Source organism: Scyliorhinus canicula, chromosome 2, assembly GCF_902713615.1.
Source record: "Scyliorhinus canicula chromosome 2, sScyCan1.1, whole genome shotgun sequence".
Lineage (NCBI taxonomy): Eukaryota > Metazoa > Chordata > Chondrichthyes > Carcharhiniformes > Scyliorhinidae > Scyliorhinus > Scyliorhinus canicula.
In genome coordinates, this window is record NC_052147.1 from 29,761,064 (window position 1) to 29,785,318 (window position 24,255).

Here is a 24,255-nt window from a genome sequence, read left to right on the forward strand (position 1 = left end):
AAAAGTCTTTCTCGTGAAATTCCGAACCCGCATATATCTAAAGCCGCCCTCATGCTGCAGACCATACTTCACCCCCTAACTCCTCTGAACTTGCAAATCTCCCCACCAGTAACAGATCCTTCATCTCTTTTACCCCTTTCTCCTCCCATCCCCGCAACCTCTCATCCATCCTCCCCGGCTCAAACCCATGATTCCCCCTGAATGGCATCATCCTCGTGCTATCTAAATTGCCCCCAGATCTTCAGCGTGGCTACCACTTCCGGATTCGCGGAGTACTTCCCTGGGGCTAGTGTCAGAGGTGGCGTTGCCAGTGCCCAGGACCCCGCCTCCGTCTGCACCCACAAAGCCTCCGACTCCTTCCTCCAGCCCTGCACTTTCTCTGCAGTCCCCACCCAGTAATAGTGCAACAGATCTCCACTCCACTCTGTCAAATGTTTTCTCTGCATCCTTCGCCATTGCATCTTCAAACATTTCCACCATCAGTGGCGTCAACTTGTCCTTAAACGTTTTATGGAACTCTACCGGGAACCCATCCAGCCCCGGCACCTTGCCCCACTGCATTTTCTTATCACTACCTTCACCTCCTCTAGATCTAATGGCTCCTCCGACCCGGCCCCGTGTATCTTCCATCCACCTCCAAAAACTCCTCTATCAGATGCTGCTACTCCTCCTGCACTTCCCTATCCACCTTTGCCTTAAATGGGGATGACCTCCTCCTTCACTACCTTCAATGCCTTCCAGACTCTTGACAGTGAGCCCTCTCCGGTTTGATTAAACTCCACTTACTACTCCAACACACCACCTTAATGCAAATGTTTGGGTCTGCCAACAAGCCCACATTGAGCCTCCAAGCCTGCCTCTGGGCCGGGCCCTTCTCCAGGACCACATCCACCCAGTCCGGCGCCTGATCCGATTGCATGATCGCCGAGTACTCCGCCTTCTTTACCCCTGCCAGCAACGCCTTCCCTACCACAAAATTGTCAATCCTTGAAAACACCTTGTGCACTGAGGATAAAAACGAATACTCCCTGTCCCTAGGGTGAAAAAGCTTCCACTGGCCCACCCCTCCCATCTCCTTCATAAACCCCCCTAACACCTTGCCTGCACCCCCCCCCCCCCAACCCAAGGAGGCCAGCAAGCGTGGCCTCGATCTATCCATCCTTGGGTCCAGCACCATATTCCAATCCACCTTCGTTATCAGCGGGTGGGTATTCTTAAGTGCCCTAAGACACCTCGCATCTCTTCATGAACAAATCTTCACTGAAAACTGGGCTTAAAAAGATCATAAAAGACAGTTTTGGCAGGAGTCACCAAACATGTGATCTCCACCTACATGCAGCAACCGGAAGTCCCTGACTTCCCACATACTACAGGGCATGCATACCACATGTCCAAATTGCCCTGCCACAACTTTACATCATATGTTGGCTTTAATTTACTTATATTAATTTTACTTGGCCTTTAGTTAATTAACTGACAAACTTGTACTGAGAATGGAATCCATAGTTTACAACTATTGACTAATTAGGAAGCATGGTCACACACACAATGGAACACTCTTTTTTCTTTCTCAAAATGCTGGAATTGTTTCAACAGAGATTGATAGTCTATATTCGGCAAGGGGATCAATAAATAGTGGAGTTGGGGTACAGATTAGTTATGATCTAATAGAATGGCCAAACAAGCTAAAGAAGCTGTTAATTGTATTGAAACCCTCATTCATGCTTGGCCTTCATTATCTCTAGACTTGACTATTCAGATGTACTCTTGGCTAGCCGCTTGGATTTTACCCTCTGTAAATTTCAGGTCATGTGGAAAATCTGCTGCCAGTGTCTTAACTCGCACTAAGCCCTGTTCCTGCTATTATCTCTGTGCTTGGTGACCTACATTGGTTTCTGGTCCAGGACCATTTTGATTCATCTTTGTTTTCGAATCCCTCCATGGCCTCGTCCCCCTCTATCTCTCTAATCTGCAGTCAGCTCCACAACCCACCAAAATAGCTGCATTTCTCAAATCTGTCCTCTTGACAAATAGCTGATTTGTAATCCACCTGCACCTATAGTTACCTCGGCTCCAAACTCTGGAATACCTTCCCTGCCTCACAACCAACCTTCCTTCCCTTTCAAACCCATCTCTTTGACCAAGCTTCTGGTTAGCAGATCCACTACCTCCTTGTGTGACATGCCACCATTTTATAATGCTTCTGTGAAGTGTCTTGAGGCACTATAAAAATAATAACTTTAATTATGTGCGGTTTATGGACACTAACTGGGGATCACTTATTTTACAATAAATGGACGCAGACTGGTTATTGGTTTCGGAGATGCATGCTTGTAATGTGTGATTCTAAATAAAGGCGTGTGAAGATTGGCTCCAGTTCTATCCTTTATCAACGAGCCTGGTATAGTATGGCATGGTAACCCAAAAGGTGATGGCTGTAAACTATAGATTTCCATTTGGAATTGTTTTAAATCCTGGTGACCAGAAAGCAAGTGTAAATTGGTGGGATGTGATTCCCCTCCAATCAGTGGAAGAACGAAGTGGACATCGCAACACAGATTACATCCCGACCAAAGAGGAAACAAGATATGGCATAGCTGTTGTTATTTTCTCGAAGAAGTAGTATTTTGTAAGATGGATGCCCATCAGTTGAATTGTGATGAAGGTGTGGACCTTTTTTGGATTCTTGGATGAAATCCACATGGAAGATGATTTGATACATATCTGTGAGGCCTGGTCATACTTTGATAGATTTCAGAAAACAAATGGTAATTCCACAGAAGAATAGATCATGGATTTCTTAAGGTTTGTGGATCCCTGTACTAGCATTTAAATTGAGCAGAATACAGGGCAGCACGGCCTAGTGGTTAGCACAACCGCCTCACGGCGCTGAGGTCCCAGGTTCGATCCCGGCTCTGGGTCACTGTCTGTGTGGAGTTTGCACATTCTCCCCGTGTCTGCGTGGGTTTCGCCCCCACAACCCAAAAATGTGCAGAGTAGGTGGATTGGCCACGCTAAATTGCCCCTTAATTGGAAAAAATAATTGGGTAATCTAAATTTAAAAAAAAAAAATTGAGCAGAATAGCGCTAAGGTGTCTCATGTGGACAGGATAATGTTTCCCACTGGTATTCGACTCTTGGTAAGGGAGACCCTGTTGGACCTGATGTCTGCTGCCTTGAAAACATTCCTGGCATAATTACCTTCAGCCTTCGTGGAACAGATGGGACATTCTGCAGTGACGCGAGCAATGGAGGACTAATTGCCCAATTTCAAAATGGTCCACTATGTTGGGGCAAGGTAATGTTATAATTAAAGTATTAAAGGTGAAGTGAAAGCACATTTAGCAGATCTGGCTATTACAGCAGAAGATTGAATTGGAACAGCAATAATGCGCAAACAAATTCCCTAAATGTCCAAGGAACAGTTAATAGGTGCTCTGGGTGTAACTAGTATAATGTCTGTGGTGAACTGCATAAAGCTAAAAGGTTTTCTGTCCTAGAGGAGTTGCACGTTTTTCCTTGGCTACCTCCCTGTTTGTGCCTTTGTTTTTGTTTCGAATGGAATGGAACATTGACAATGGACAAGGGCAGAATCGATTCCACATTCGGAACCATGCTTATTTGGACATTCCGCACACCTCCACATCGGACAATCAAGTTAATGTCAGTGGGTGGATCAGGGATGTTTGTCATAATCACTTTCTATCTGTCTTTCATAGGAACAAACATGTAGCTGATGACTTTGAGTTCTGATTGCTGTAGAATTATCCACTTGAATTCATAGCTCCAATACAGTCATTCACGGTCACCTGCGCTTGGGCACCAAATGTCTTTTCCAACCTGTGCATTGAAGTCTCTTAAAATAAAGATTTTTTCATTTCAATAATTGATCAAGTTCATCATAGAATCTCTCCCTTTTCTCTAACTTGTAGGACATCCTTGGAGTGTAAATACTGATGAAGGTACCAAACTGGTGGATTTATTAGTATACTGTTATGGGAAAGGTGTTTTCAGAACCCCAAAATGTATCACGGAGTTCACCCAACTCCCACCTTTAATGGATTGTTGCTTTTGAAGCACACGGCTTGTTCCCCAGGTGTAGTATTACAATTATGGACACGTGGTTTTTAAAACAAAACGGTGTTTATTCCATGAACTCAAGTTAACCTTTTAAAATAAACATTGGATCTCTTAACACCTCTTCAAAGATAACCCCGAAAATAATACAACACTACCCAATCCTGCAAACTGTTCCTTTAAACATCCAAAAGACTTCAACCCTTCAAAAATAGGAGCACAACAGGTTACATTCAATATATTTATAGTCTTTGGATTTGCAGAAATCACTAGACCAGCTCCTTTCCTTCCTGCAGCTCTCAGCAAACCACACAAACACTCCCAGCTGCTCTCTCAAACTGAAACTAAAAGCTCAGAACTAACCTCAAAATGGCCGAACTGAGCTCTGCTCCACCCACTCTCTGACATCACTATTTTCTTAAAGGTACATTGCTTAAACATCCATTTCTTAAAGGTACTCTCGCATGACCATACGCACAGGGCAAGAGTTTTCTGAGTGACTCTCGGTTGCACCAATTGCCTGAACCAATTTCTTTCTGAAGGAAAAGTTTGCTCTCTGCTCATGCCTTGTCCCAACAGGCTTCCCAGACCAGTAGAAGGTGTCATCGTTTAAAATTATTGCTTTTGATATGAAGCAGAGTAGGTTTGGAATAACTTTTGAAATCAGTCTAGATTTTGGAGTGCGCTACTCCCATCCCAGTTCATTATACCAGGTCACAATGTTATATCTAAAGAAGAGGCCGAACAACTATGAAGCCATGTTGGGCACCCAGACCAGACAGGATGCTAGTTCCAATGTGTTGGTGTTAAGTAATTTGATGAAACACCGAAAGTCAAGAATTTGAGGACAAACAAAAAGTGAAAAAATATTAAATGTGGAGAAATACCTACATACGTGATCCAAAGAAGTAACCTCACCATTTTTAACAATGTTTCAAATGTCAATCTTGGTGATGAGTATTTTAACGCCGCTGTTTTCATATTTTATTCTGTGTGAAGCAATGTCCTTTTAGTTTTGGAAGCTAAGGAAATAAGGGTTTTAACTGTACTTGCTGACCTTCTCCAAGTAATTAAATACATTTGTTTCACAATAGTTTTGAAACTTGAAGACTAAAGTTGGAATCCAGATAATGGGTGTGGAAAAAGTTCTGAATAATCACAGTGGTATGTGAATGGGCTATACTTGGGCCCCATTGTTTGACAATGGTAGAATCATCCCAAACCATTTGGGAAAGAGATGCTTGGTCAAATTATATAAACTAGATATCTGATGAGATTATTAAGACACATCTTTGGAGCAGAAAAGAGAAAACATCCAGACCAGTGAAGGAACAAGACCCTGCCTAAGAAACATGAGTAGGCAGAGACTTGGATTGGCCTTGACTTCTCTACCTGAGAACTTGGCCAGGAGTTTGCTACAGGGTTTCAACATTGCACATTAGTTGGAGTGGAACAAGAGAAATGTAACTGCTGCAAACAATAACTAATAACTAATTGGCCTTCCTAAAATCCCCAGACTCTGCTTCAGTGGACCCAAAGAGGAGGATTAAACAGTTTCAATATTTGATTCTAGGAAAAATCGAGTGTGACCGAGAACTCTTTAACTCTTAGGGATTTTCTGGTCTTCTCTCTCTCTCTCTCTCTCTCTCTCTCTCTCTCTCTCTCTCTCTCCCCCCTCTCCCCCTCCCCCCCGGTGGGTTCCCTGGCAGCGTTATCCATACAAAATGCCACAGACCTCAATGGGACTGAAGATCCCAATGGCGAACCATCTCCGCTGCCAGAAACCAGATTGCGGGGTGGAAAATTCCAGCCCGAGGAGATCAATGGAAGATATCCTTTTTATAATCACAATCTGTTCTTGAGTTTGTGCGTGTCTGTATGAATGTGTATATATTCGGATGTTGAATAATTAACATTTCTGCCAATTTGTTAGATTTTAAATAAACAGTAGTTCAATGTTGCTACACTACAGAAGAAAGAGAATTGAGAGAGATGGTGGAAGTGGTTAGTATTTGTTCAGATGTAATTGTGGGATATAGTATGCAAGCAATCTGAGACAGGTCTTGACAAAGTCAATCAACCTTGGGAGCATCACAACCACGTGAGGACAGGTGAATCTGCATTCCTTATTTTGCCATTCGAGATCTGAACATAACAGGGTTTTGTGAATTTATCAGGATGGAGGACCCAGTGGCTTTGCTTAACCATTTACATTCTAATTGCAAATGAACAAATTCAAGAACCCCTGTCCAATGTAAAAGACAAAGGGCTTAATTTATTATTGAGCTAAAGTAAAGTCCCATCCAGGTGAAGATATTTAAAAAGGTAAATTCCTGTCCTGACTGCACCAACAAACCCCCCCCCCCCCCCCCCCCAACAAACACACACACACACGCGCAGCAGAATAACAAGTTATATAGTAGGAGCTTAGCCAAGTATAAAAGGTTTAAAAAGATATCGGCTGAGGCAGAATTTTCAACGGCGGTCTTGAAATCTCACGAGTTGAGGCCGATTGTAAGCTGCAATTTCTGGAGACAAGTTTTTTTTCCCAAAATTTTGTTGTCTTTTCCAGAAGTTGATTTTTTTTTGTTCATCAAAAGTTCCTTTTGATGGGAATTCCCTAACTCTGTGCTGGATTTGAAACTGGAATAGGCATAGGGTCTTGAACTTAGGGAGTAAATGCTTCATCGGTAGTTTTTGTTCCCCTGCCTCCTTGTCAACGCTTTCCCAATAGTGATTTCAAAAGACACTTGAGTAGTTCATGACTATGCAGACCGTAGCCATTATTTTCAATCTCACTTTTTTTTTCTCAAAACTGTCCTGTTCTGTTCTGTTCTGTAGTACCATTTCATCCTTTGGGTGCGATTCTCCCAAAAGCGTTCCAAGTTAATTTGCGTTGGGTTTTTCAGAGAGTTTCCCGCCGGCTCTGCCGCCAAGTTCCCCACCGCTATTCAATGACACTGTCACGTTTTTGGGCCCTGGGAATCTCTCACCGGTTAGCCCACACTTACTGGGGTGCTGAACTCTGAGATCAGGCCACCATTTTGAAAGGGTACCCCGATCTTTAAGTGAGCTTGTGGGTCCCCCACCCATGGCCACTACCCCACACCCCGCTAATGGGGTCCTTGGGTGGGTGGGTGGTCCTCCCTCTTCAGGTCCAAGCCCCGTTACACACCGCAACCTTCCAGAGGCCTGCCATGCACTCCCCACCCTTGTTTCATGAGCATGGCCCCCTCACCACCCTGGCACTCGGGCACCCAGGCAGTGCTCCTTACTTGGCAGTGCCATCCAGGCACCTTGGTGGCAGTGCCAAGGTGCCAGCTGGGCAGTGCCAAGTTGCACGGGGCCCACCCTGCACTTAAGCTGACCACCCAGGGGTCTCTGATGGTCTGTGAGACCCCCCGGTGCTGTTCTGCCTGGTCCACGTTTGTCTGGACCTCCCTGCGGAGGCTGGAGAATCGACGGAGGCCGATGGATCCCAGACAGGTAGGTCATAAATAGGTTTCCGACCTACTTCCGTGAACGCCATTCGATCCCGCCCATTTGGGACGGAGTTCCGTCTCTAGCCTCCCTAGCAGGACTTTAATGAATCCCACGAGGCGCGGAGGCTGTCGGGAGATTCACTGCAGGCCTCTCCCGGTATTCTCTGATCACGTTGTGCTCTCGCTTGAGCGCAACGCGGCTGGAGAATCGTACCCGTTGTCTTTTATGACACTTCAAAAGAAACTTTGTCCTTTTTTTTTCAGCCTGAGTTCACTAAGAGTTCATCAACGGGTAACAGGCTGGCTCTGAAGTAAGTCAATTAAAGCCTAGATTCATATCGGAAACACGTGTCTGGTGAATTGATGGTTCCATCAGGGTGTCGGAATCACAATCTTTAACAACTCTTGGATACCAGTGCCCCTCTGGATCCTTCTTTCCCTTTTTCTCTGACTCCACCTTTGCTTCTAACCCCTCCCCTTCTTCCAATCTCATCCCTTGTCAAGTATCACAATCTCTTCCGGCCTCCTCCCCCGCCCCCCAAAAGGCCTCAAATTCATTCCCTTAAAATCCAACCTCCCAACTCTTTTTTTTTAAATTTAGAATATCCAATTCATTTTTTTCCAATTAAGGGGCAATTTAACGAGGCCAATTCACCTAACCTGCACATCTTTGGGTTGTGGGGGTTAAACCCATGCAGACACTGGGAGAATGTACAAACTCCTCACGGACAGTGACCCAGGGCCGGGATTCGAACCCGGGTCCTCAGTGCCGTAGGCAGCAATGCTAACCACTGTGCCACCGTGCCACCCCAACTCTTGAGCTCGTCCTCCTTTGCCTCTGCAATTTTTCTCCCAATTTATTTACCTTCTATTGTCTTAAAGGAATAACAGCAGGTAATGAGAACCAGTACAATCAGATTGAATTTTATTTCTTAAATGGGGCAGTTTCCATATCATCAGTTAGACGCGACATGCTGCACTATTAGTTTAACAATGGTATTTGCAAAGTCTGCTGTTTATAGTCAGATATTTCTTGCTTTAACAGTGCTGAGGTAGCAGAGGACGGAACAGCTGCAACTTCTTCCCCTGCGGCAATAATTACCTAAGATTGTCAGCTGCTGCTGAAAGTGTGTCTTAACCGTACGGTGGACAAATGACTGCAAGTCTGTTCCTTTTAAACAATCAATATTTATTTACATGCACTCAATGTTATAGTTACATAGTCACATTCTCAACATAAATTACACTACAGAGCAAGTTCATACAAGATCTTAGCTTAACTTGAAGAGTGACAGCAGGCACCGGACAGATATTGGCCTTTATCTGTTATCCTGAATCTTGTAGTCCTCAATGTTCAGTCCTTGGTCTGGTCTGTTCCTGGCTCTGGTCTTCCTTCTATTGGTAGGGTGATGATCTTTCTCGCATTGGCTGGTGACGATCACTGTTGTTCGGTTGCTGCTGTACAGAGAGAGATCGTAGGGTTGCGCAGCATCTTTTATCCTTGTAGATTTCACGCTCTTTTGGGTGGTCCCTGGTGGGCCACCAAGTAATCGATCAGGATTCGATCACCCTGATCGATCAAGTCCAATCAGGGCCTGGCACCTTGATTGTGTGGCGTGCCCTTAGTGGCCATGCCCGTAGTTGTCCGGGGCACATAGGCCCTTCCAAATAAGGAAGGTAGGCACCGTTGTGTCTGTTAGAATCATAGAATTTACAGTGCAGAAGGAGGCCATTCGGCCCATCGAGTCTGCACTGGCTCTTTGAAAGAGCACCCTACCCAAGCCCACATCTCCACCCAATCCCCATAACCCCACCCAACACTAAGGGCAATTTAGCATGGCCAATCCACCTAACCTGCACATCTTTGGACTGTGGGAGGAAACCGGAGCACCCGGAGGAAACCCCCCCCCCCCCCCCCCCCCCACACACACACACACACACACACACGGGGAGAACATGCAGACTCCGCACAGACAGTAAACCAAGCCGGGAATCGAACCTGAGACCCTGGAGCTGTGAAGCAATTGTGCTAACCATCATGCTACTGTGGGTGAAATTAACATGCAAGCCCTATTGTCCCAGAATGGCCTGCTGATGGCCTTTTTCCTGTGTATTGCAAGAGTTTGGGCTGCAGGTTTAGTGTTTATTTGAGCTGCAGCCTGCTTGTCCTCAAATTTAGCCACTTCTCCCAGTATCCCTTGCAGAACGCCATCTTGGGTGGCCACACAGCGAACCATAGAAATTGATATAACGTAGGCCAGCAACAAGCTTGGAGTTTCTTTTTAAAATTTCTACCACCAGGATCGTATATGATGCTGCTTGAAGTTGAAATGACTCAAAAGGTGCAATATGCACTCATTGACCTCCCCATTATGTACATGTCATGACAGTAAATTTCCATTGGTGTTGGCTTACAGCGCATCAGGTTTGCTAATTTATAAGGTAAGTATTGTTGTGCCTTGTAATTCACACTTGCACTATCTGTGTGCCCTCAAGGCGACAAGGTTATAAGGGAGCTTTACAAATGATCATTTGGAGGGTTCAGCTCAGATGCAATCAGCCTCTTTAGATTGTTGATTAAATTATTTCTGCTCACCTAAATGTGCTGACTTGATGTTACTAATGGATCTATCACTGCAATGCTTACCATGAATTGGCTGTAAGATGTTCACTAATTCTATCCTCAATGTAATGGTTTCCCCAAACATTGCTGCTTTCAGCGTGTGCCCAGTTAACAGGAGAAATCCATGCAGGAAGTAGCCTAATGTAATGCTGTATTGCAGTAGGCGGGGGGGAGGAGGAAAGAAACATCCGTGTTTTGCTTTAAGAAAATGCTTCACATAACAAAAATTCACCTGTGTTTTGAGGTCATGTAACTTTCCGAGGTTAGGAAGTTTGACTGTCTTATTTTTTTTTTTCAAACCACATTACTGCGCAGCTGGGGTGTTGTTTTTTTGGAGCTGTGTTTTTTTTGGGGGCGGGGAATTTATTGAACTTTGAGGCAAAACATATTTCGGCACAACTGACAAAGGCAATACAAAACTGCCCTGAATTTCCACCTTCCTCGAGGCAAGTTCAATAAAACTTAAGCAACCTTGTGCTTTGTTAGCTGGCTGCTGTCCTTCAGATGCAATGTTAAGAACTTATTTATTTGTAATAGTTTATGATGCATTAAGAATTTTGAGTCAAATTAATTGACCTTTTGTTTGCTTCTGCAGTTAGTTGACTGACGGCAGGATGAAATATCTGGCACTAGGACTTTTAGTGCTAAACCATTTCCTGGCTAACGGCGACGCTATTCCATTGGAAGAGCTGGAAAATGGAGGCAAACACTGGGTCGTACTTGTTGCTGGATCTAACGGGTGGTACAACTACAGGCATCAGGTACTGCACTAGGTTGAATAGCATGGATGACATGCAGTTATCGAGGAAATGATTGTTCATGATTCAAGTTTATTAACCTGCTTTCTAGTTGCATCTTGTATGATGTTGAAATGAACGTTTGAGCAACCATGCCTAGGCACGTTGAAGCAAGATTGTATTATTTCTATGAGCAAATTCAATTAGCCGTGCCTACTTGGCAACCAAGTCTAAATAAAACAGAAACTGCCCTTCAGTCACTATACCTTATCTAAAAACACCATTCTACCTCATTGACAGTTAATCAAACTCGCAGGATGTTACAGTGCATGAGTTGGAGTAAATATTTTAGAATTTGCATTTCATTGCTATTTTTGGCCATCCTAGTGTTCTTTATTGTGTTTGAAATGTTTCTAATTCAACAATTGAGGTGCCTTTCCTCGAGCCATAGATTACTGAAGAACTTTTTGAAGCCTCCGTTGTCTGAGATAACCCCACCTTCATCATGTGTAGTTGGATAAGAGATCCCCCTCTTTATACCACTCTGATCCCACTCTGCAATTTGGTTGTTTGCCAAAGAGGGTAGGGTCTGCCATTCGAGTTGGAGAGCAGAGGTAGAGCTTCCAACCAATGCTGCTCGCAGAATACCCCCCAGTCTACTTGATTATTATATTTTGGTATGCTGTTAAGGCCTTATGATTTCTGTTGCTATCTGTATTCTGTTGAAGAGTAATCTTTAATTCTTGGAGATTCTGGACAGTCAGATATTTGGCAACGTTAATCTATATTCAGAGCTTTTTGAAGGGGGGGGCGTACTAGGGGCGAGTGTGAATGGATTTAGGCGCATGCCTTTGTTGCTCTGTTTCGGTCCCAACAGCGTCGCCAATACTGTGGGTATTTCTATTTATCTTAGTGAATGACAAGCCTTCCCTTGTATCGATCAAATGACCACACAACCAGTTAGTTAGTTCAAAAGATGGTTTATTTACATACACAAGAGTTATCTTAACATGCAAACACAATGTCTACTACGAGTCAAACTACACCTATCAGCTACAATAACCTATACTTAACTTCAGGGCAACAGGCACTGTGCAAATGGATAAGGCCTTTATCTAGATTTCACTTGGCAGGTTCGAAGAAAGTGGCTCTGTCTCTGCTGGGCTCATCTGTCAGGTAGCAATCGTTGGTCTTGAACCTGGCTGGCTGTTCCTGCTGCAATTGGGTTGGCACAGGCCGGATCCAAAAGAGCCAGAACACATGGCTGTGCTCTCTTTTACCCCTCTGGGATTTTGCGCTCTTTGGGGCGGTCCTTAACCTTGAACCCAATAGTTCGACAGGGCTCTGATCACTCTCTCCAATTTCGGCCAATAAAGGGGCGGGCGCCTTGGTAGCTGGGCGGGTCCTTAATGGTCATTGACCTTGGCAGTTGTGCTTTCTGAGTAAGGGGAGTGGCGCCGATCAGTCTGTGGCTGTACCGGTTACTTGTTTGGAGTTCTCTTTTTTAAAAATATTTTTATTCTCCTTTTTCACAATTTTTCTCCCGAATTTACACCCACCATCAACAAACATTAATCAATAACAAATATATCAAACCCCATAACAATAACAACAATCCCATCCTCCTACCAACCCCCAAACATCAACCCGTTGTTAACATAAACAAATGACAAAAAAGGAATCGGGGATTACCCATAGCCATTTTTAATATACACATTTCCTCCCCCCCACCCCCCAAACTAATGTTCGATGGTATCCAGTTCTTGAAAGTGCATAATAAATAGTGCCCATGACTTTTAGAACCCCTCCGAGCTTCCCCTCAGACTTGATTGGAGTTCTATTGTCCTGGGAAAATGGGCCATTAAAATGCAAACGAGCGGGGTTTCAATCAGGTCTGGTTACTTGTGTTTTAGATACACATAGACTGTGTATCTGTCTGAGTCCTGGGTTGGCCATAATTCCCATAGTGCTTTGCAGGTGGCCATCTTAGATGGCTACACCTTGTAGCACTATTCCTGTCATCCACTTTCGTCCGGTATGGATAGTTGGAGAATAACCCTTAATTCCTGTGTGTTAGGGAAGCATTTAATCTTTCTCTGTCTGCTTGGAGTTACATACCTTTATTGGGTACATTATAACCCATTCTATTTCGTACATACCCAATGTAATTTTCATAAGTGGTCATCCCTGTAGCTTTTTTTATATTCAAGGCACTTTTATAACTGGAATGAATATATAGATACATATTTGGTCTAATAGAGTTTTACCCCTACAATAGGCCGATATATGCCATGCCTACCAGATTGTCCACCAGCATGGCGTACCTGATGAACGGATTATCGTCATGATGTACGACGACTTGGCCCAGAATGAGGAGTAAGTATATTATGAAACAGTTGAAAGAAACTTTGTTTGTGAATGCCCAGTAACTGAAGAACTTGTGTGTTTATTTTGCTTGACTGGCAGGAATCCTACAAAGGGTATTGTTATTAACCAGCCCAATGGAAAAGATGTTTACAAAGGAGTACTCAAGGATTATGTACAAGAGGTAACCCTTCAATCGGAGTATTTGTATTTTAACAAAAGAAAAGTAACCTAATGATGGTCACATCAAAATGTTAGCTTGCATTTACTTGGTAAAATTACAACGCTCTGAGCAGATGTCAGGGGGTGTTTAACTATTAACACCCATTACACCCATGACTGAAATGTGTGATAAGCACAAACAAAATGTTAGCAGTTGTAATTTTCCCTATGTACCAAATTGGGAGGTTCAATTATCTGTGAATATAGATTGAAATATTCTTTCACTATTCTGTAACTTGGTACTTGATCTTTGCTAATACTGAATTGAACAAGCTGTTAGCATGTGGACTGAATTCAAATGTACTAGAGCAGCACTTCAGTGCACAAATGCTCTCTGCAAACACCAATTTTTTTTTTTCTGCCGCTTCTTATCTGTGAGCAGTTCACATAATGTTTGAACTATATTTGGGTCTCTCTCTTAGTTCAGTGATGACACATAGTTGCATAGTGGTTAGCACTGCTGCCTCTCAGCGCAAGGAACTCTGGTTCCATTCTGGTGTGTGAAGTTTACACATTCTATTCGTGTCGGCGTGGGTTTCCTCCAGATGCTCTTCTTTCCTTCCACATTGCAAAGATGTGAAGGTTAGGTGGGGTTACCAGGATGGGGGGTGGGCCTAGGTGGGGAGGTCTTTTGGAGGGGGTCAGTGCAGACTTGATGGGCCGAATAGCCTCCTTCTGCATTGTAGGGATTCTCGGGATATACCCTGAAGCCTACATGCAGGAAGCAGGCACATTAATCTCAGCTGATACTTCAGCACAAACACTGAAGGAGTGCTGCAGTGTGGGGAGTACCGTCTTTCAGATAAAGCATTAAACCAAACTAGTGTCTGCTCTCTCGGGTAGATGTCCTGGCTAAAATGTGTCCATCAACCAACATCGCTACATGGCCACTTGTATGTTGTTCACTGTGGGACCTTGCTTTAGCAGACTTATTTTCAAAGTTAAATTAAAATCCCGAAATATGAACCAGCCATATAAATACTTAGGCTGCAAGAGCAGGCAGGGGCTTGGGTGGGATCTTTACAGTCCCTCTCACCAGCAGGATTTTCCAATCCCACAGAAGTCAATGGATTTGCTGCATTCTATCGCCCTGCCCCCGCCGGAATGGCCATAAAATTCCACTCTTGAGAATTTTGTGATAACTTCACTCTGGCTCCCTAGATCCTGTCCAGCGACAACAAGGCACAAGTCAGGAGATTTATGGGATACTCTGTACTTGCCTGGATGAGTTAAGCTCTGACTCAAGAAGCTTGCGGGGCAGCACGGTGATGCAGTGATTAGCACTGCCGCTTCACAGCTCCAGAGACCCGGGTTCCATTCCAGGCTCGGGTAACTGTGTGGAGTAGGGTGTACTTTCCAAGGGCTGGTGCAGACTTAATAGGCCGAATGGCCTCCTTCTGCACTGTAAATTCTATGATTGTCCCACCAGCACACAGTGGCAGCAATATGTGCCATCTACAAGATGCACTGCATCAGCTTTTTGAGAGGCCTTCGATTGCACCTTTCAAATCCGGGGCCTCTACCACCTAGAAGGACAAAGGCAGCAAATACATGGAAACACCAGCACCTGCAAGTTCCCAACCCAAGTCACACACCATCCTGACTTAGAACTATGCACTAGCTCCTTCACTGACACTGTGTCAAAACACTGGAACTCCCTCCCTGACAGCACTGTGGGTGTACTTATGCCACATGGACTACACCGGCTCAAGACCCTCTCAAGATCCATTGGTTATGAGCAATAAATTCTGGCCTTGCAATTGGTGCTCATGTCAAAAGAGAAATAACCACACCTCGAAAGTAGTTGATTGACGACGAAGAATTTTGGGACATCCTGAGGTGATTTAAATTTGCTGTTATGAATGAAAGTTCTTTATTCATACCTCATTTGATGAATGCTGTTATTTTCTCTGTCCCTGATGTACAGAGTGTGACCCCAGAATTGTTTTTGGCTGTTCTACGAGGCGATGAAGAAGCTGTGAAGGGGAAAGGTTCTGGCAAAGTTTTAAAAAGGTAAAATGGCAACCCCTTAACTAGTTTAATAGCTTGGATGGATCCTTCTTTGGTTTTGTTTGACAAGGTACTCTACTGAAGTTACTGATGAAGTAACTCTTTGCAGCAGAATTTCCTATCAATTAAAATGAATGAGTGATTTCTGTAAGTATGTATAAATAGAGGGTCGTATATTTACAAGCATTACATTTTTTTCTCACAACCAACATTGTGTTACCTGAATCATGCTTCTCCAGCATTTCATTTGCAGCTCAATACTATTTTAACAAATCAGCTCCTGCAAAATTCTGATGCATTTTAACAAACTATCTACTTGTAAAATTTCTATGGCTGGGGCGGCACAGTTGTTAGCACTGCTGCCTCATGGCGCCGAGCAGCCAAGTTTGACCCCGGCCCCGGAACATTGTCCGTGTGGAGTTTGCACATTATCCCCGTGTCTGCATGGGCCTCACCCACCACAACCCAAAAGATGTGCCGGGTTCGAATGCACTTTGTTTTTTAAAAAAAAATTAAGTTTTTCCAATTAAGGGGTAATTTTATGTGGATTGGCCACACTAAATTGCCCCTTAATTGGAAAAACTTAATTTGTTTTTTAACAAAGTGCATTAATTAACGCACCAGAAATTGCACTTGTCGAACTAAAAAATCCTGGTATATTAACTGAATGTTATCCATTTTGTAATAATTACAGTGGGGGTGAAATTCTACTTTGATGGGAACAATGACTGAAATGGTCACTTCTACACATTTCGTCCAATTTCCCTTCCACTGATTCAATGACGAGGAAAATGTGCTTATATAACGGGCACCTATTTATTCCTTTCGCTTTGCATTGCCAGTTCCATCTCCCGAATCTTTTGACACACCACTGAAGCTGTTTTATGATTAAATTTTAAAATTGTATAATATTCTGTAAATTTGGAACTTAAACATTTAGGACACCGTGATCCAACGCCCACGCCGTGCTGGCAAAGCAGCTCGCTGCGCGCAGAATGGCCGATAGAAACCGGGAGATCCAAATCCTTGGATCTACCCGGCCCACCATGTCTCGCGAGATCGCGTGAGACGTTGCAATATGAATCCCGCCCATTGTGGGTGAGATCACTTTTGAGCAGATTTGCATATTAAAGCAAGTCTCAGTTTAATGTGCAGATTCCTGAGGTACCTGAGGCATGAGATCAATTCCTTTGCCTTGGTGACCTTGGGTAAGTGCTATTCAGTACTGGTCTTCACAAATGAGGACCAGGTGGAATGGCGTTGAGGGTCTGCCAGGGGATCGGGGGCTCCCAGATGCATGCACTTTGGGCAGGGTGGTCCCTGTTGCTGGTGCCACCTGGGCACCCTGTCAGTGCCACCTAGATGCCAGCTTGGCACTTCCAAGGTGCCCAGATGGCACTGCCAGGTGCACTGCCAGGTTGGCACTGCCAATGTGCCAATTTTCTGTGCGCCAGCAATCGGGCCGGAGGTGCCCTGCAGAGGTGTTGGGCAGGGTGCGTTAGGGCTTGGGGGGTGTGGGGGGCTTGGGGGTCGCATTACGATCTCTCGTTGCAGTGACAGGTTCCGGTGAGTGGAGCTCCTCAGTGCGCAAAACGGGGGCTATGTGCGGTCTCGGCCGTGCGTTCCCGCTTTTGGCTCCTTATCTAATGCGTTTTATAGCCATGTGTTTCTTGGCGCTGCGAGCACCAGAAAGCTCGCTATAGGACTCTGTTCGTTTTAGTAGAATGACGCTCCTAGTTTGTACTGTTAAAATAAAAATTAGGCAAAGCAATTTAATAGGTAGTGGCAGCATGCTGAATGGAACCAGGAGTTTATGTGTAACACCAGTGTGCAATTCTTGTGCTTTGCCTCTTTTTTTTTTTAATCTCAAGCCCTTTTCCAGAATTTATCTGCACGGGATTTGAGCAATTTAATGTATATCTATTTGGACCTTTCTTATGTTTCAGAGCTACAGATTTTCTTGCTATAGAGGCAGCTAATTTGACGCCTCCTTGTAAATGCGTCCCAAATTGAAAATCATCCTGAGTAGTTTGCTGAACATAACTTCACTAATTATGGCACCAACTTTTCAAAAATCTGTATACAATTTTTTGTCTTTAATTTTAATAAATGGTGCATACTGCACAGCTTGAAAATCCGCCATCCAAAAATTATTCCTTTTTCTAGTTTACAATTCTTGTCTTGTCCTTGTAGCTTTGAATCACTTTACAGCAGTTGTTCTATTCTCATTGATTGGCTGTATTTTTGTTTTGGCAGTGGTCCCAACGATCATGTATTTGTTTATTTTGCTGATCATGGAGCTGATGGAATCTTGGCATTTCCCAACAGCGATGTGAGTAACCTCTCCTGAAAACACTCTCCACTTTCATTACGGCATTTAGGTATTATTGATTATCTGTTGAATCACTTTTTCTAAAGTGATACCAGTGCTGTTGACTTGCAAGAATTTATGTAGCATTTTTCTTGAATAGAAGAAATGGTTCATGGTATTGATCTAAAGATCAGTATGCAATATGCATCTCTTCAACGGGAACACAATCCCCAAACTGGTAATGTATTGCACAGAGAGGATCCCTTCACTGATGAATGTCTTTAATGTTTATGTGTGTGCATTGATAATGCCTTTCCACTTACCTATAGTTAGTTACACTCTTTGTCTTAACTCGGAGTGCCTTTGTCTTCCTATTCCGGATGTGTCATTTGACATAAGCAGATATCTTCACATAGTCTAATACCCATTTTTTGTGGGGGAAGGGGGTCCACCTTCACATACAGAGAGAACCTCGTAAGTTTATAGTGTTTTCATTCCATATAACGCCTTTGAAGCTCTCCTTGAAGCATGGTAGCTTTGGTAAATTAGTCACTGGGAGGAGCTTATTACCAAGTGTTCAGAATGGCAACAACTTGTCTATCGAGCTGCCTCACATTTTGAGTCATAATGTGCTGCTACTGAGGCAGAGCAGCAAAGAATGAATTAAAAGCAAGCAAATCTTGCAACCTGGATCCCACTCGACCATGGGATGTCCTGCCCATGTGCTCAGTAATCTGCAGGTTGAGAATTGGCTCTTTCAGCCACATGGAGACCCATGGCAGAAATCTGTGATTATGTGTCAATTACAAAAAAATCATCCATTTGTAGTAAACGGGTGATAGACAGGTCACATCCATAGCACTTGGAAGCTTTCCAATGAATGTTCTTTATTTTCCTTGGCAACATTTTTCTAATGATTACCTAAATCTCCACAAGTCCTCTCGATGTACTAAGTGGATCTCATCCATCTGTGGCTTGTCACGGTTTTAAAAGCACCATCTGCTTCTCTGAGAAATGGCTCTGGTTTATTTATCTGTCCCACCGATTTTGAGAGGTGTGTGTTTGGCTGTGTTAGGGAATCCAGTCTTGATAATATTTTTTGCCTACCATCAAAGTAAATTATTATCCACTGGGGAGGGGGGGGGGGGGGGGGGGGGGGGGGGTTGGATTTTCCAGCCCGTCTGACCAGGATTTTCCAGTTCTGTCGAAGTCAAAATACCTTTGAATGGCTTGCTGCATTTTCCGACTGCCCCTGCCATGTAGTGGCCATAAGATTCTGCCCTTGGTATGAATCAAAAAGCTTTTAGAATCTTGATTACGTTCTAGTCTTCCACAACAATGCTGAATGAAATGTGATTTTCTTTTCAGCTTCAAGTTGATGACCTGCAAAAGACCATTACATACATGTATAAAAATAAGATGTACGCTAAGGTATTGTAGAGCCTTAAATTCTTCCTGAATGTGGGGATTGGAGGTGGTGGGTGGAGAAACGATGGAACTTTGACTGAATGGTTGTTTCACTAAAGCTTGAAAGAAACGAGGTGGGCCTCGGGACTGTTTGGCATTTACTTGCCTTTACTACGGGAGAAATAAGAAAGATCAACCTTTTTTTCTCAGGAAAAGAATCAGAACTTGGCTACAAGCTGCTAAGATGCCTTATGAGCTTTAGAGTACAGTGTCTGGCATAAGAACATAAGAACTAGGAGCAGGCGTAGGCCAACTGGCCCCTCGAGCCTGCTCTGCCATTCAATGAGATCATGGCTGATCTTTTGTGGACTCAGCTCTACTTTCCGGCCCGAACACCATAACCCTTAATCCCTTTATTCTTCAAAAAACTATCTATCATTATCTTAAAAACATTTAATGAAGGAGCCTCAACCGCTTCACTGGGTAAGGAATTCCATAGATTCACAATCCTTTGGGTGTAAAAGTTCCTCCTAAGCTCAGTCCTAAATCTACTTAGCGTTATTTTGTCTAGTCTTAAACTCCATCCCTCTAGCAACGAAGGACAAAACTCCATTTGCCTTCTTAATCACCTGTTGCACCTGTAAACCCAACTTTTTGCGACTCATGCACTAGCACATCCAGGTCTCTCTGCACAGCAGCATGCTTTAATATTTTATCATTTTAAATAATAATCCCTTTTGCTGTTATTCCTACCAAAATGGATAACCTGAGATGTGTCATGCACTTGGTCTGCTAACCGTAAATAGTTAGCTTATATATTGTTGAATTTAACTAACTTGATCTGTTGAGGGCTGAACATCACATATATTTACCTACATTTTTCCCATGACTATGTGGGTGTCACCCCGCACAACCCAAAAAGATGTGCAGGGGAGGTGAGTTGTGGCCAATTCACGAAATTGCCCCTTGATTGGGGAAAAAAGAATTGTATAAAAAAACATAAAGGGCGGTATTCTTCCCCCCCCCCCTCTGGTGGGAGAATCGCACAACGCAGCCCCGACCCCCGCACGCGATTCTCCCCCTCCCCCCCGAAACCAGCGCCACGCGAATTGCGCCGGGCCGCTCTGAGCATCGCCGCGAGCGGCGATTCTCCGGCCCGCATGGGCCGAGTGGCCACGTATAAACGGCCTTGTTCCGCCGGCGCCGTCCACACCTGGTCGCTGCCGGTGGGTACTCGTCGCAAAGGCTTGGGGGCGGCCTATGGAGGGAGGAGGGGGGCTACATTCCCGGGGGAGGCCTCCGGAGTGGTCTGGTACGCGATGGGGACCAACTGATCAGCGGGCCAGCCTCTGTCGGCGGGCCACCTTTCTTGCGCCGGCGAGCCTGGATCCATCCGCCATGTTTGTGCGGGGTGGCCTGGGGGGGGGGGGGGGAGGACGGCCACCGCGCATGCGTTAGTTGGCCCCAGCCCAACTGCGCATGCGCAGGACCCAAGGCTGTGCCGAGGCCCCGCCCCTGTAAATCGCACGCCACCCCTGCTAGCCCCACGGAGGGGTAGAATAGGGGTCTGGGAACGGGCGCCGACGCCGGAGTAAAACACTCCGGTTTTTACTCCGGCGTCGGCACGTAGACTCCCGTTGGGAGAATCCTGCCCATATTTACCTACTTAAGGAGACCAACTCTAGCTAAATGTTCCAATTTCTATTCTTCATACGAAGTAAAACTTACTGAATTAATACAGTGCCGATGCTTCTCTCTCTGAAAGCAATAAAGGGAGGTTTTTGACAGTAAAATTCCAACTATAGGAGCAGTATTTTGTATAGGAAAAGAATTACTATTGGTTTAGCAGTAACACATTTCAAAAACTAATTCTGCAAGTGTTTAGTCAGAAAAAATTTGAAGCAATGTTAATTAATGCTTAGTTACGAATGGAAGATAATGTTAGGGGGTGGGGTAAGAAAAGTATGTTAGTGGTGACTTTTAGTTAACAGATAGGAAGATTTTTTAATCTTTTTTATTTTGATCCACTTTTTTTTTCTATTCAAACGTGAAGCCATAAATCCTGCAGATTAAGGAGATACTAGACTGGAATTGTGTGTAAACAGCAATTTGTTTTACATGGCATCTTTAACTGATACAACATCCCCAGGCACCTCACTTGAATTTATCAAATTAATCACCAAGCTGCAGAGGAGATGTTAGGACAGACGATGACGTTAGATTAATGATTATCTTAAGGAGGGGAGCGAAATTAGAGTTTACGATTTGAGCCAATGGTGGAGTGATTGAAATTGGGGTTGTGCTAAGGACTAAAATTGCAAGAGCGAAAAGATATCCGATGGTTGTTGGGTTTGGAGAAAATGTCATGAAGGCTCCGAGCTGTTCAAATTGTATATTAAAATAAACGTTCAGTTGTGATTTTGGGAACAGCAAGTCTAATAATCTTGCAGTGCAAGTTTTACTTGGAAAAAGAAAAAGCCGATGAAGGTAATAAATATACTGAAAAAACAAATTGTTCATGGAGGGATTTGAATATGATGATGAGCATATTAACATTGCTCACATCATGTCATTGTAATCGTTGGAGAATTCAGTGGCATGAACACTGGTCAGCCATGCTGTTCTGTGTTAGGTTTAAAAGTTTTATTTCTCTCCTTGAAGACCGAGGCAGTATGTGTCAAATATGTGTTTTGACTTCAGGGTGGAATGTTCACTGCTCACTGCAAATGAGCAGGCAGTTGTGCACGTTGAGCAGGCAGATTGGTTGCCCTACATGGGTGCTTTTCTGTTGACTCGATGTTCGTTTGCTGGATCTGTGCCAAAAGAGGGAGTCAAATAAGTTCTGAGTGTGGACAACTAAGTATCTCTTGTTCTCTCAATTTTGTTCATTGTGCTGAATAGTATCTCCTTCCTTGTGAGCTCTTTATCATTAAAGAAGAACTCTTGCTGGGTGAGATTAGTTTTGGTTTTCCTGAGGCATATGTAAAGTATAAATTTCTGCTAGCAAGTGAGTACATTTTAACTTTAAGCTCAGCTTGCGGTATTTGGAAAGCAGCATCTGTGTTTCCTGCAAGCACAAACTTATGGCACAAGTTTTATTTCTCGTGCACGTCAGCTGTATCTCTGGTCAGATCAGCACATTTAAAGAAGAAGCGAAAACAAAATAGGATCAAAGTAAATGGTATTGAGCAAAATTTATGAACTAGTGTTTGACGCATCTAAGTTTTTTTTGCTTGTCTCTGGTTAATAAAACAGATGAACTATGAAGCTCTAATAGTTGTTTCAGTAATATATTAACCAGCCCCTAAAAGTATAGTGTTCTAGTAAATCAAATAGTTTTCAATCACTCAGCTCTTCTGCTAACAGTCTGACTGGCTAAATCCAGTCTACTATGCATTGGTTGAATTTGTGTCCATGTTATTCAGAAAATATGAGTTTTCCTTATTGTGCAGTGCGTGGCATATTTTTGGCAGGTGATCATTTTATAAACTGGTTGCCCTGATGGCTTGAAATTTCTAATGTACAATTGGGAGCGCTGTTTGATCATTGTTCAACGGTTTTTGTTAAGCGCAGCATTTTAAAGGATGCAATAATAAGCTTGTGTACATTCTAAGATTTGATGACCCATTACGCTGCTTCCACAGATGGTGTTTTACATTGAAGCTTGTGAATCTGGATCAATGATGATAGACCTACCAGAGGACATTAATGGTATGAAAATTATAGCAGTTTAAAGTTGAGTGGGAGCTATAAAACTTAATATCAGAATGCCAGAAAGACCTTTTTAATATGAATTGACAGTTTTGTTTTGTAAATATGGCGCACTGTCTCAAATCCATTGTCCAGAAACAGGAGTTGTCTGAAAACTGGACCATTTTAGAATGTGCCATGTGTCAAGTTTGATTGAGTAAAATAAAAAAAACCTACCTGGGCAATTCAACTAGGTGCTCCATTGGCTCTGTATGACTCCAGACTAATTGACTCCTTTGCCGCTCACGCTTTGGTCTATTCCCACATTACGAGTGACCTGTGACCCTCCCACCCAACCTGGTATGACCCAAACCACCTGACCTGAAATCCAGAAAGATCTGAAATCTGGCACAGCCTCAATCCTAAGGTTGTCGGTTTTGAGACACTGCCAATAAAAAATATTTCAAGGTACCAAGTGTACATTTGCTTTACATATTATGGCCTTCTCATTTTTATTTCCAGGGTCTCTATAAGCTGATTTATTATAACAAGTGTTCATGCAGAGCTTGAGTTTAACCAACCTTTTGCACAGCAGGCTAATATTATTGTGATTGTTGTCTCTTATTAATATTGATGCATGCAGCATTATGTAAATAACATTTTAGTTTTTGAAATGTTTCACAGTAAATACAATATATGGTGTTATTATTAAATCCATCTTAGTTGAATTTAAAAATTGGACTCAGCTAATGTTTGTCTTTGCATACATCAGCCATCATTCCTTGACTAAATATGTCTCCTAATGATTCATTATTGGTCATTAGGAACTGTGTAAGTATGCTTCTCTGTTTCTTTGCTTCCCATAAATGAGGCAGAGCCAGAGTCTGTCTGTATCTCTAACCGTCACTACACAGGTAGTTGCAACCATGGTCTCATGGGAGGAAAGTACTTTGGTTTAACGCAACAGATTGTCCAGTTATAAATGTGGTTTCTGCTATACATAGTCCCAGGAGTGCTCAACCCAGCTGCCAAATCATCAACACTTCCTTATTAACCCAATTGCACTCCTTCCTGGTTGCACAGTACTCCAGATGTGGAGTCGCCAATGCCTCATACAATTGTAGCAAGATTTCCTCATTCTTGTATTCTAACCACTATTCAATAACGGCAAAGTGGCATTTGTCTTTCTAATTGCTTGTGTACCGCATGCTAATTTTACTGTTCATTGTTTGATTACACCTCCATCTCTGAGCATTTCAAAGTTTCACCCCTTTAAAAATGTTCTGCTTTTTTAGACTTTCTACTATTATTATAATACACTTACACTTCTCC

General features: G+C 43.5%; 1 protein-coding gene across 5 annotated transcripts in view; it reads left to right on the forward strand.

The window, feature by feature from the left end:
* lgmn (legumain) overlaps positions 1–24,255 on the forward strand; it is a 57,980-nt gene that overhangs the window by 17,238 nt on the left and 16,487 nt on the right. For 4 of the 5 annotated variants that reach the window (XM_038775200.1, XM_038775209.1, XM_038775226.1 and 1 more), the window contains exons 2-8: positions 10,778–10,943; positions 13,198–13,295; positions 13,386–13,467; positions 15,433–15,518; positions 17,772–17,847; positions 19,195–19,257; positions 22,878–22,944. In XM_038775200.1, the coding sequence (XP_038631128.1) occupies positions 10,797–10,943; positions 13,198–13,295; positions 13,386–13,467; positions 15,433–15,518; positions 17,772–17,847; positions 19,195–19,257; positions 22,878–22,944 (619 nt within the window). In that variant the 5' untranslated portion in view covers positions 10,778–10,796. Of the gene's footprint in view, positions 1–10,777; positions 10,944–13,197; positions 13,296–13,385; positions 13,468–15,432; positions 15,519–17,771; positions 17,848–19,194; positions 19,258–22,877; positions 22,945–24,255 lie in introns of those variants that run through there. The other variant, XM_038775194.1, reaches the window with a different exon arrangement.